A 13,182-nucleotide genomic window follows, 5' to 3' on the forward strand; every position below is an offset into this window, starting at 1 on the left:
TCTCCATTTAATAACTCTCCTCTCCTATTTTTAACTGACAAATCCATTTGTTCTCTAGGCTTTCTTAACTTGTTAATCTCACTCCAAAACTTTTTCTTATTTTCAACAAAATTTGTTGATAACATCTCACCCACTCTCTCATTTGCTCTCTTTTTACATTGCTTCACCACTCTCTTAACTTCTCTCTTTTTCTCCATATACTCTTCCCTCCTTGCATCACTTCTACTTTGTAAAAACTTCTCATATGCTAACTTTTTCTCCCTTACTACTCTCTTTACATCATCATTCCACCAATATATATATATATATATATATATACACACACACACATATATTGCATACAGTATACAGTGGTCCATGTAGTTACAATAGGTTGGAGTTACAATTTACCCTCAGAGGAAGTTTGTTTGGAGCTGCAATAAAAAATTGGAGACAATATGCATATGGTGGTACAACTGTTGTGAGTTGCATCCTGGGGAACAAGATTAACCTAAGTTGCCCAAAATGCTCTGTATAACCAAGGGCTTGCTTTCTATATACAGTAGTATGCCAGACAAGCCACAGGGGGGAGGGGGATCTTTAGCTCAAGTACTTTTACACTTCTCAGTGCATCATCAGAAACTGTGCAATGTTGCAAGGGAGCACCCAAAGCAGGTAGAGGTCTCAGAGTCTAAGGGTAACTGTGGCCGGTGACACCTACGCTACAATGAGACCTCTCTCCCTGCTTTGGTTGCTCCCTTGCAACATTGCACAGCTCCTGATGATGCACTGAGAAGTGTGAAAGTACTTGAGCTAAGATTTCCACCCCCCATGGCTTATCCTGCATAGTTAAGATCGCCCGTCTGCGATTGTTTGCATACAGTAGTATGCCAATGATGTCAGCTAGGTATGTAATAGATGTATCATATATTTGCAGAAATAATGATTATTATCATTGTGATGCCTAGCAACACAACAGTCGTAGTTCATAGGTTCAAACCTACAACACTAACACTTACACATTATTACTATTACAGCTTCTCGTCACTTAGCGACGTACTCGTTTACCGACCACTCGGACTTACGACCAGCTCTCCAACCAGCGTGCAAACCAAAATAATGTATATTACAGCCGATTACCTCTATTGTTTATTACGGTATACAGTACACTACTGTATAAACATTTAAAAATATACCAGAAATGTTATACATGGTGCAAAGGTGACATTAAAAAAATTTAAGATGGCTGACACAAGCCAACTACAGTGGACCCCTGTGAATTCGTGGCTTCAGTAATTTGCGGATTTTTCCTTAGAACCTAATTAACAATTGTTCGCAGAAATCCCAGCAAATTTACAGATTTTTTTTGTGGTTATATATAATTTGTGTGTTTTAATGTTAAATATTAAGAAAAATATAATTTAACAATTCTGTAACATAAATATTAATGCTCATTCAGCAAAATTTCCATATAAAATATAATACATGTACTGTATAAAAAATTAAATTATTACCATAGATTTACCGTACGTATACTAAAGAAAACGGGGTTGCATGAATTACAGTATACCAAAGAAAATGGGCTTGCATGAATTATAGTACATATGGGGGTAACATCAGTATTTTACATTCTAGCACTGCAGGAGACATTGCAGTACAGTACTACTGTATACAGGTTTATCTTTACATTCCTTTTTTTTTTTTTAAGGGTGATGTATGAAGCTAGTTTGAAATTAAATTTAAGTGTTTTGGGGGCATATTTAGGTTTAAACTATAAAAATAGGCATTTATAGACATTTTTTAACCGCGTCCAGAATTCACGGTTTTTCCAAATTCATGGATGGTCTTGGAATGTAACCCTTGCAAATTTGGGGGGACTACTGTACCAGTATAGTATGCTCTTCGCTTAATGACCAATTCATTTACCGACCTACTCTTAGGAATGGAGCCCTCATCATTAAGTGAGGAGAGGTTGTACTGTATTATTATTATTATTATGGTTGGTACACATGGGTGGCCTTCAGCCAACCAGCGAAGTGGCAATCTGCTTCTTGCAAAGCGCTGGAGCTAACAGAAGTGACAATTCTTGTGTAGGTAGGCCTTAGCCAACCATCATCTGAGTCAACAGGAGTGGGAGTCTGTGAGGGTGGCTTAGAAGACAATCAGCAATGGGGTTGAATGTCTCCATTATAGCATCTCAGCATATAGAGTCTGTACTAGTTTACTTGTTTACTCTTCAGTTTGAAGTTATTACAGGTGTTTTTGCACTAATTTTGGATTATTTACCCTTCACAACTGCATTTCTGTTATAATTACACTATCTTTAGTGTTAACAAGTTATCATGGCCGCTAAAGTGCACAGTAAATGGGCCATATCTCTGGCGATCAAGCAAGAAATCAATGTGAGAGTACGGCTTTCCACAAATAACCACCTCTGCTATTTTTTATTTATTATTTTTATTATCGCACTGGCCGATTCTCACCAAGGCAGGGTGGCCCGAAAAAGAAAAACTTTCACCATCATTCACTCCATGCCAGAAGGGTGCTTTACACTAGTTTTTAAACTGCAACATTAACACCCCTCCTTCAGAGTGCAGGCACTGTACTTCCCATCTCCAGGACTCAAGTCCGGCCTGCCGATTTCCCTGAACCCCTTCATAAATGTTACTTTGCTCACACTCCAACAGCACGTCAAGTATTAAAAACCATTTGTCTCCATTCACTCCTATCAAACACGCTCACGCATGCCTGCTGGAAGTCCAAGCCCCTCGCACACAAAACCTCCTTTACCCCCCTCCCTCCAACCTTTCCTAGGCCGACCCCTACCCCGCCTTGTTTCCACTACAGACTTGAAGTCATTCTGTTTCGCTCCATTCTCTCTACATGTCCGAACCACCTCAACAACCCTTCCTCAGCCCTCTGGACAACAGTTTTGGTAATCCCGCACCTCATCCTAACTTCCAAACTACGAATTCTCTGCATTATATTCACACCACACATTGCCCTCAGACATGACATCTCCACTGCCTCCAGCCTTCTCCTCGCTGCAACATTCATCACCCATGCTTCACACCCATATAAGAGCGTTGGTAAAACTATACTCTCATACATTCCCCTCTTTGCCTCCAAGTGCACCACTCACCCTTTTCCCCTCATCAATTCTATGACTCGCCTCATCTTTCATAGACCCATCCGCTGACACGTCCACTCCCAAATATCTGAGTACATTCACCTCCTCCATACTCTCTCCCTCCAATCTGATATCCAATCTTTCATCACCTAATCTTTTTATCTTCATAACCTTACTCTTTCCTGTATTCACTTTTAATTTTCTTCTTTTGCACACCCTACCAAATTCATCCACCAATCTCTGCAACTTCTCTTCAGAATCTCCCAAGAGCACAGTGTCATCAGCAAAGAGCAACTGTGACAACTCCCACTTTATGTGTGATTCTTTATCTTTTAACTCCACGCCTTTTGCCAAGACCCTCGCATTTACTTCTCTTACAACCCCATCTATAAATATATTAAACAACCACGGTGACATCACATATCCTTGTCTAAGGCCTACTTTTACTGGGAAATAATTTCCCTCTTTCCTACATACTCTAACTTGAGCCTCATTATCCTCGTAAAAACTCTTCACTGCTTTCAGTAACCTACCTCCTACACCATACACCTTCAACATCTGCCACATTGCCCCCCTATCCACCCTGTCATATGCCTTTTCCAAATCCACAAATGCCACAAAGACCTCTTTAGCCTTATCTAAATACTGTTCACTTATATGTTTCACTGTAAACACCTGGTCCACACACCCCCTACCTTTCCTAAAGCCTCCTTGTTCATCTGCTATCCTATTCTCCGTCTTACTCTTAATTCTTTCAATAATAACTCTACTATACTCAACAGACTTATCCCCCTATAATTTTTGCACTCTCTTTTGTCCCCTTTGCCTTTATACAAAGGAACTATGCATGCTCTCTGCCAATCCCTAGGTACCTTACCCTCTTCCATACATTCATTAAATAATTGCACCAACCACTCCAAAACTATATCCCCACCTGCTTTTAACATTTCTATCTTTATCCCATCAATCCCGGCTGCCTTACCCCCTTTCATTTTACCTACTGCCTCACGAACTTCCCCCACACTCACAACTGGCTCTTCCTCACTCCTACAAGATGTTATTCCTCCTTGCCCTATACACGAAATCACAGCTTCCCTATCTTCATCAACATTTAACAATTCCTCAAAATATTCCCTCCATCTTCCCAATACCTCTAACTCTCCATTTAATAACTCTCCTCTCCTATTTTTAACTGACAAATCCATTTGTTCTCTAGGCTTCCTTAACTTGTTAATCTCACTCCAAAACTTTTTCTTATTTTCAACAAAATTTGTTGATAACATCTCACCCACTCTCTCATTTGCTCTCTTTTTACATTGCTTCACCACTCTCTTAACCTCTCTCTTTTTCTCCATATACTCTTCCCTCCTTGCATCACTTCTACTTTGTAAAAACTTCTCATATGCTAACTTTTTCTCCCTTACTACTCTCTTTACATCATCATTCCACCAATCGCTCCTCTTCCCTCCCACACCCACTTTCCTGTAACCACAAACTTCTGCTGAACACTCTAACACTACATTTTTAAACCTACCCCATACCTCTTCGACCCCATTGCCTATGCTCTCATTAGCCCATCTATCCTCCAATAGCTGTTTATATCTTTCCCTAACTGCCTCCTCTTTTAGTTTATAAACCTTCACCTCTCTCTTTCCTGATGCTTCTATTCTCCTTGTATCCCATCTACCTTTTACTCTCAGTGTAGCTACAACTAGAAAGTGATCTGATATATCTGTGGCCCCTCTATAAACATGTACATCCTGAAGTCTACTCAACAGTCTTTTATCTACCAATACATAATCCAACAAACTACTGTCATTTCGCCCAACATCATATCTTGTATACTTATTTATTCTCTTTTTCTTAAAATATATATTACCTATAACCCCCTTTCTATACAAAGTTCTATCAAAGGGCTCCCATTTTCATTTACACCTGGCACCCCAAACTTACCTACCACACCCTCTCTAAAAGTTTCTCCTACTTTAGCATTCAGGTCCCCTACCACAATTACTCTCTCACTTGGTTCAAAGGCTCCTATACATTCACTTAACATCTCCCAAAATCTCTCTCTCTCCTCTGCATTCCTCTCTTCTCCAGGTGCATACACGCTTATTATGACCCACTTTTCGCATCCAACCTTTACTTTAATCCACATAATTCTTGAATTTACACATTCATATTGTCTTTTCTCCTTCCATAACTGATCTTTCAACATTACTGCTACCCCTTCCTTTGCTCTAACTCTCTCAGATACTCCAGATTTAATCCCATTTATTTCCCCCCACCGAAACTCCCCTACCCCCTTCAGCTTTGTTTCGCTTAGGGCCAGGACATCCAACTTCTTTTCATTCATAACATCAGCAATCATCTGTTTCTTGTCATCCGCACTACATCCACGCACATTCAAGCATCCCAGTTTTATACAGTTTTGCTTTTCTCTTTTTTAGTAAATGTCTACAGGAGAAGGGGTTACTAGCCCATTGCTCCCGGCATTTTAGTCGCCTCATACGATACGCATGGCTTACGGAGTAAAGTATCTTTTCCACTTCCCCATGGACAATAGAAGAAATAAAGAAGAACAAGAGCTATTTAGAAAAAGGAGAAAAACCTAGATGTATGTATATATATATATGCATGTGCGTGTCTGTGAAGTGTGACCAAAGTGTAAGTAGGAGTAGCAAGATATCCCTGTTATCTAGCATGTTTATGAGACAGAAAAAGAAACCAGCAATTATTAAACAAAAAGAAATAATAAAGAATATTAAAATGGCTTAGGTAGTAGGTTGGTAGACAGCAACCGCCCAGGGAGGTGCTACCGTCCTGCCAAATGTGTAAAACGAAAGCCTGTACTTGTTTTACATGATGGTAGGATTGCTGGTGTCCTTTTTTCTGTCTCATAAACATGCAAGATTTCAGGTACGTCTTGCCACTTCTACTTATACTTAGGTCACATTACACATACAAGTACAAACATATATGTATACACACCCATCTGGGTTTTCTTCTATTTTCTTTGAAGTTCTTGTTCTTGTTTATTTCCTCTTACCTCCATGGGGAAGTGGAACAGAATTCTTCCTCCATAAGCCATGCGTGCTGTAAGAGGTGACAAAAATGCCGGGAGCAAGGGGCTAGTAACCTCTTCTCCTGTATATATTACTAAATGTAAAAGGAGAAACTTTCATTTTTCCTTTTGGGCCACCCCGCCTCGGTGGGATACGGCTGGTGTGTTGAAAGAAAGAAAGAAGATTAAAATGGCTGACAAATCTAAGCTAGTGAAAAAAAAGCCAATAAAATTATCATAGAAATTGAGAGACTGTTGTAACTGTGGATAAGAGAGAAGATGAAGATAGACAGTGCCTGAGCCATGGCTGGGCTCAGAGAGTAGATAAACTTTCGAAACTCTTCAAAGGTAAAGGTATGTATATCTGACAGTGTAAGGTTCAGTAAAAGTTGCACTTCTGGGGGTCTTGGAACAAATTACCATAAAACCATGTATTTTGGGACTGGAGCTATAATAGTTTGGTGGGATGATACATCTTTGTAACTCAAGGGACCAATGTATTTATTTTCCCACAAAATAACAAGGTGGCAGTTTCAGTTTTCTCTATATACCCTTCATCCTATCAACCTTACTCTCATAATTCTTTCATCCCTTTTACCCCACATCTGTACACAGCCTATTATCATCCATTTTCTGTAAAAGTCAAAACCACTTTTCTTTATCTACCATTCACTATCCCATACATTTCTGCTCTCCCCCACTCTCACTCCCTTTTAATTTGATAGTACATACCCATATATCAATGTGTAGCAAAGTATGCCTTCTAACAGATTTTGCCACACTTCATATGTTCCTCATTATCAAACACTTGCAAAGATTCTAGTCTTGCCTTTCAAGGGATAGAGGAGGAGGTAAGGTTACATACGACAAGCTATAGCTAACTAATGTGTTCTGCTTACCTCAATAATGCCACTGGTAGATTTCTTTAGAGCAGCCAATATTACTGAAATATCTGTAGACAAAGCTGCCAAGCGTTTGAACTTTATCATAGTCTCCAGGGTAATCCATCCATCATCATTCTTTATCTAAAATTAACATTTCAATGGAATAAATAAGAGTTTTAGTGTGTTAATACAGATCTATAGTTTACAAGAGAATGTACCAATTCTGAAATTATGAAATCATTGTAAATTATAACTATTTAGCAAAAAACTTTTAAACTAAGGATTCTGTAACAAAGTAAAATGTACTTTTCTAAGTTTGTATGAAGAGTAAATCAATAACAGTTCCTTGGTAAAATCAAAAAAAATTTTAGGACTCGCCTGCCATGGGTTTAAGCTCCATCTGTTTTGCGATTTGTTTGCAATCGCATTATGATTTCGTGAGATGAATGTCATGTACACAAATAACCCACACCTAGAAGAAAGAAACTTATGATGATGTTTTGGTCTGACTTGGATCATTAACCAGTTAATGGACTAAGTTGGACTGAAACAGTCATAAGTTTCATTCTCCTATATGTGGATTTTTTTTGTATGTTCCAGTCATGGTACTGTGCCTTTTTATTCTTTAAGAGTAATGTGTTTTAACCAAGAAAAAGGTGGGTTACCAAACCTGAATTTAGTTTCTTATCAGCAATTTTACACCTGGCAGGGTGACCCACAAAAGAAAAAAAAATCACAACTCATTCTAGCCGCCTTACTAGTGAGTGAGTGATAATGAATGATTTCTTCACCGGTAGTCCTACCTACTTTGGGAAATTTTCAAAAAATTATCAGAGACAAAGCTACATAGTTTATGGAGTAGTAGTCTTGGCAGATGCAACAAAATACCTCCAATAAAAAGAAGTGTGATGAGTACAATAGAGAGAACTCAATAAATGTAAGAGGTCCTTTCCTCTTCAATGCCCTCCCTTTGTGCATAAGAGAACTTACCAGCAACCCTCTGTTTTTAAAATGGAACTTGATAACTTCCACAATTCAGTTTCTAATCAGCCAAGAAGTAGTGCACATATTGGACTGTGTGCAGCCAGTACCAAAAGCCTGGTTGATCAGACTTGTAACTGGGAGGCCTGGTCTGGGACCATGTCGTTGGGGCGGTGACTCCAGAATTGACACAAGGTAAAAAAAAAAAAAAAAAAAATGGAACAAGAAACAAGCTACAGACTATCAGTTCTATTTTCAAGCCAACAATGAACTTATTAAATACAAGCAGGAATAAAGTGAAACAAACCCTAATTATATGCTTTCTTTTCCTCCACAATACACTTAAACCAAACTACGTAGTACTGTCTTTTCCAGAACCAACAATAAAATAAAGTCATAATGATATACTACACTAATTCAGCTGTCTGGTAATTTAAAAACTTCAGAAAACAAATGAATATGGGAAAATAAATGGGAAAGACAGCAACAAGAAAAAATTCAAGGGGTGACAAAGAAAAAATAATGCACAAAAACTATGCTCACCTCCTCCTGTAGGAACTTGTCCCTTGGTAGATTGTAGTCCCCGAAGTAATACTCAACTTGACGAATGATTTTCATTTCTGTATCTTGGGACTCGGCTGCTTCAGTTTTCTGCCCATTGGTGGTAGCTTCCCCTTCAGTCATGGTGACATGCAATGCTACTGACGAATCTTCTGCAAAACATATTTTCATTAATTCCGAAAGCATTTACAACTAACATCTTTATTGTATTTTAACCCTTAAACTGTCCAAGCAGATCTACGTTCATATTATGCATAGTGCTCCAAAAGTAGATATACTTTTTTTTTACATATTTTCAAATATAACAAAAAAAAAAAAAAAAAAAAAAAAAGTAGATCAAAGTTTTTTTTACGTTTTCAAATGTAAAAAAAAAAAAAAAAAAAAAAAAAAAAAATTACTTTTTTTACATACTTTCAAATGTTGAAAAAATGTAGATCTACATTTGGACAGTTTAAGGGTTAATCAGAGGAAGCATTAAATCTGTAAAGGCTATATAGTGCTTGAGGAAGAAGCATTAAGGTTTGATCTACGAAAACTGAGAATAAGTCCAGTTCCTGGAATGAAGATCCCCTCACCAACATCAAGACACCTACTGCAATAAGGGGCTTACAGCTTATGTCATGGGGAATTGCTACTTTTCCTTTTATCAAAAAGATTAATTATAGTATGCAGTACTCACTTGAAACTATAAGACTGATCAAAAAGTATTATTAAGATAAGATTTGTTTGTATTTTTAAACTGGATGATTATCCATCCAGGATAACTCAAGGAAGTAAGTGCATCATTGAGGACTGTCTTGTCTTCTTACCACTGGGGTCCTTCAATCTTGTTCCCCAGGATGTGACCCACACCAGATGACTAACACCCAGGTACCTACTTACTGCTAGATGAGCAGGGACAGCATGTGTAAGGAAACATGTCCAACATTTCCACCCATGCCAGGGACTGAACCACAGGCACTCTGTGAGGTGAGAACATTGCCAACCGAGCCATGGGAGGTCAGCTGAAACTAATTAATGTGTAACTTCATTGAAGATAAATAGCATCACACTTTTTTAAACACTGCCCTACCCACTAAAGTAGGATAGCCCAATACAATCATCACTCTTTCCCTTGTTATCTTAACAGATGAACTGAGACATTAATAGTTTACTGAAGAGCAAAATCCCCATACATCCTTCAAAGTGCAGGTTTACTTTACTATAATTACAACTGGTTTTACTACAGTATATCTAAACAGGGATAACACCAATCTCTTGGAAACCTGAATATGCAGAGGATTCTTTTGCCTAGTTTTAAGCTAGTGAATATACTTTAGAATCCACCAATAAATTACTCCACTTAATTAGTTTTCATTTTTTTTTAACAGCTCTTTTTCAACTCAGGATTACATACACTTTCTAATTAAAAAACACTAATTTTTTTGCATGCATATTCATATTAAGGATAATGATCTTTATAACCCTAATTTTTCTTGAAATGTTGTGCATGCAAGTTTTGCATTAGTACTACTATCGTATAATTTTCATTACACAGTTTTTTTTTTTCCAAGAAACCATGTCCAAAGTGCAACATACTTATCATGACTAAAAAAAATTTTCTACCCCAACGGCTGTCTCCCAAGAGAAAGTGACCCAAAGAAGAAAACACATTCACCATCATTCATTCAATCACTGTTTTCCCAAAATGGTGCTGATATCACAATTGAGATTACCCTCTGCTGCAATATCCCTTTCCTTCAGAGTGTGGGTACTACTCTTCCCACCTCCAGGACTTAAGCCCAGCTAACCAGTTTCCCTGAATTTCTTCATGTTTCCTTGCTCACTCTCCAACAGCATGTCCATTAACCCCTAAACTGTCCAAACGTAGACCTATGTTTGGACAGTTTAAGGGTTAAAAACCTCTTGCCCTCATTTACTCCTAAAACAAACAAAACAAGCAAAACAAAAACAAAAATTAAAACAAAACACACACACACACAAAGCCTGCTGGATGCTCAAGTCCATAAATATTATTATATTACTGAAAAATCAATATAGCCCTGCAGTTCATCATTGTTGTTGTTGAGCTTGAATGAGCACTGACTACTTTCAGGGTATCAAGCCCTACATCTGGCTGTCCAGGGTGGAAAAGTTGTCAAAATTTGAGAAGTAAAAGGAATAGAAGTTCCCTTTGGAAACAGGATTGAAAACAGGCATTTCAAACTTGGTTAAAATCCCTGCAGTGAGATACCCATACCCTCACCACAGCCAATGACGAACTTTTCCCCATAATGATATATCTGAGGTACAGGTACACATTAGTGCAGTTATATAGATTTAGGTGATGGGGCCATCACACCCAATCCCTCCACCAGGGGCATTCATATTATGATAAACATGCTAATGTCTCAAACCCCAGAATGGGTGGGGGTTTGAATCCATGGTGAGCAAGTCCTAAAACTCCAGGCCAGTGTGTAAGCCACTCAGCCTAGAATTTTACAACTCACTTACCTGGAGAGGGTTTCGGGGGTCAATGCCCCCGCGGTCTGGTCTGAGACCAGGTGGATCAGGGTCTGATCAACCAGGCTGTTACTGCTGGCCACAACTTACTAATACTTGCCATGGATTAAACACCAACCATTCTGTGATGCTTACAATCACGTTATTACAATTTCCTGAGTCTTGATAATATATCATAGCATCATTGTCATGCAATACTGATTTAAAAAGAATATAGGATAGTACTGGTTTGGCAATACAGCTGTAAACAAGATGAATAAACTCCCAAGTAGCTTTATTGAAGTAAAAACCTTGGGTAGCTTCAAAAACAGACTAGACAAGTATCCGCAAGGGTGTGGTTGACCGTGAGGAACCTGCTTAGCATTGGCCAGAAGGCCTACTGCAGTGCTCCAAATTTCTTTGTTCTTATGAATGGGAGGCACACAGTTTTATTCGAAGATAAGTGCAGTTCCACTTTCCTGGATCAAGAGTTCTTAAACAGCATCATGGAACCTCCCTGTAAGAGCTATACAGCACTTGAGGAACGGGAGGAAATAAGGTTGGGTATAGGTATGGCGAGAGGTAGTGCCAAATCACTGAATCAAGAACCCCTGATGTGGGAGCAGTCCACTTTTGTGAGTCACATCCTGGGGTGTGGTAGTACACTATTGAGGGACCTGTATTTTCTTAAGAGCCGAAGTATAACGAAAGATCTTAGCCTTTATAAAAACATATTATTATTATAATAATCAAGGGGAAGCGCTAAACCCCTAAGATTATACAGCGCCTGAGGGGGAATATGGAAGGTATTCAGGTTTAATTCCGGGAACTGGAGAACAGATCCAATTCCCTAGATCAAGAGCCCCTCACCAGCATCAAGGAACCTTCCTTGAGGGGTATAAAAATACAGATTTACATATATAGCAGCTGGTATTCCCTTCATGGCGTCGTGAAAACACGATTTAAATCACATTGCAGCAGTTCATCTTGCTAATACTTGCTTACCAAACTCCCCATAACTAACAAGCTCTCAAAAATGTACAAATATAACAATTACATCATTAATGAAATAATTGCATGAGGCACAACGTGCAGTGTGGGGGTGGACTCACCTGGCACTCTGGCCTCCCCACACCTCCCCTCCACCTACACCACTACACACTCTAACCACACATTATTCAGCTCAACACTCCATATATCCGAGAACCTACGTGAAAATAATATCTTACTTGTGGTGCAGCAACCGCAGTTGTCCCCAGCGTGAGCGGCGTCACTACGAGCTACCAATACTTTAATTTTCACACTCATAAAGATCCCTAATATGATAGTTTTATATTATAAGTCAACTATTTTTGATCATCTCTATTCAGGAGATTTTTTTAAATAAATCTGCTGTCAAATTAGTTTTTGTTTCGATAGTATTTTATTGAAATTCTGGTACTTATATTTTATGACTTTTTCACATGAAACGAGAGCTATGATTTTTCTCAAACGATAATTGAATATTTAAAAAAAATGCTAAAAGAAGAGAAAGAAGTAAACTTTATTAGTAAGTAAGTAAGTTTATTCAGGTATACACAAATACAGTTACATAGAATTATCATACATAGCAGCATATGTGTAGAGAACCTGGGATAACCCAAAAAAGTCAGACAGAGTGACTTATTTCCATTGGGGTCCTTTTACCTTATTATTATAATATAAAGGTTATAATATTTTCTTATTATATTTTATTCGGATTATTAACTCCGAAAGTTTATTATTTCCTTTTTTTTTAGGGTACTGCCCAGGATGCGTTCAAGGATTGCCGGATTGGGGGTCAATCCCCATTAATGAGGGTGAATTCGAAGTCAAGGTAAGATAAGAGGAGGGTTATCCAGCCAGGATAACCCAAGAAAGTCAGTGTGTCATCGAGGACTGTCTTATTTCCATTGGAGTCCTTCAGTCTTGTCCCCAGGATGCGACCCCACACCAGTCGACTAACAATCAGGTACTTATGTAAGTACCTGTTTACTTCTAGGTGTACAGGGTCAGCAAGTGTAAGGTGACATATTCAACGAGTCCACTCATGCCGGGGATTGAACCATGGACAGTCAGTGTGT

The 13,182-nt window shown here is 38.5% G+C and overlaps 1 protein-coding gene across 1 annotated transcript in view; it reads right to left on the reverse strand.

Moving 5' to 3' along the window:
• Nucleotides 1-12,433, reverse strand: part of La (La autoantigen-like) — a 33,633-nt gene extending 21,200 nt beyond the window's left edge. Inside the window, exons 1-3 of the mRNA XM_070084045.1 lie at nt 12,310-12,433; nt 8,582-8,751; nt 7,073-7,198 (exon numbers count right to left, since the gene is read on the reverse strand). Of these exons, the coding sequence (XP_069940146.1) occupies nt 7,073-7,198; nt 8,582-8,751; nt 12,310-12,388 (375 nt within the window). The 5' untranslated portion in view covers nt 12,389-12,433. The remainder of the gene's footprint in view (nt 1-7,072; nt 7,199-8,581; nt 8,752-12,309) is intronic.
• Between the last annotated feature and the right edge of the window lie 749 nt (nt 12,434-13,182).

This window comes from Cherax quadricarinatus, chromosome 11 (genome assembly GCF_038502225.1).
Source record: "Cherax quadricarinatus isolate ZL_2023a chromosome 11, ASM3850222v1, whole genome shotgun sequence".
Classification (NCBI taxonomy): domain Eukaryota; kingdom Metazoa; phylum Arthropoda; class Malacostraca; order Decapoda; family Parastacidae; genus Cherax; species Cherax quadricarinatus.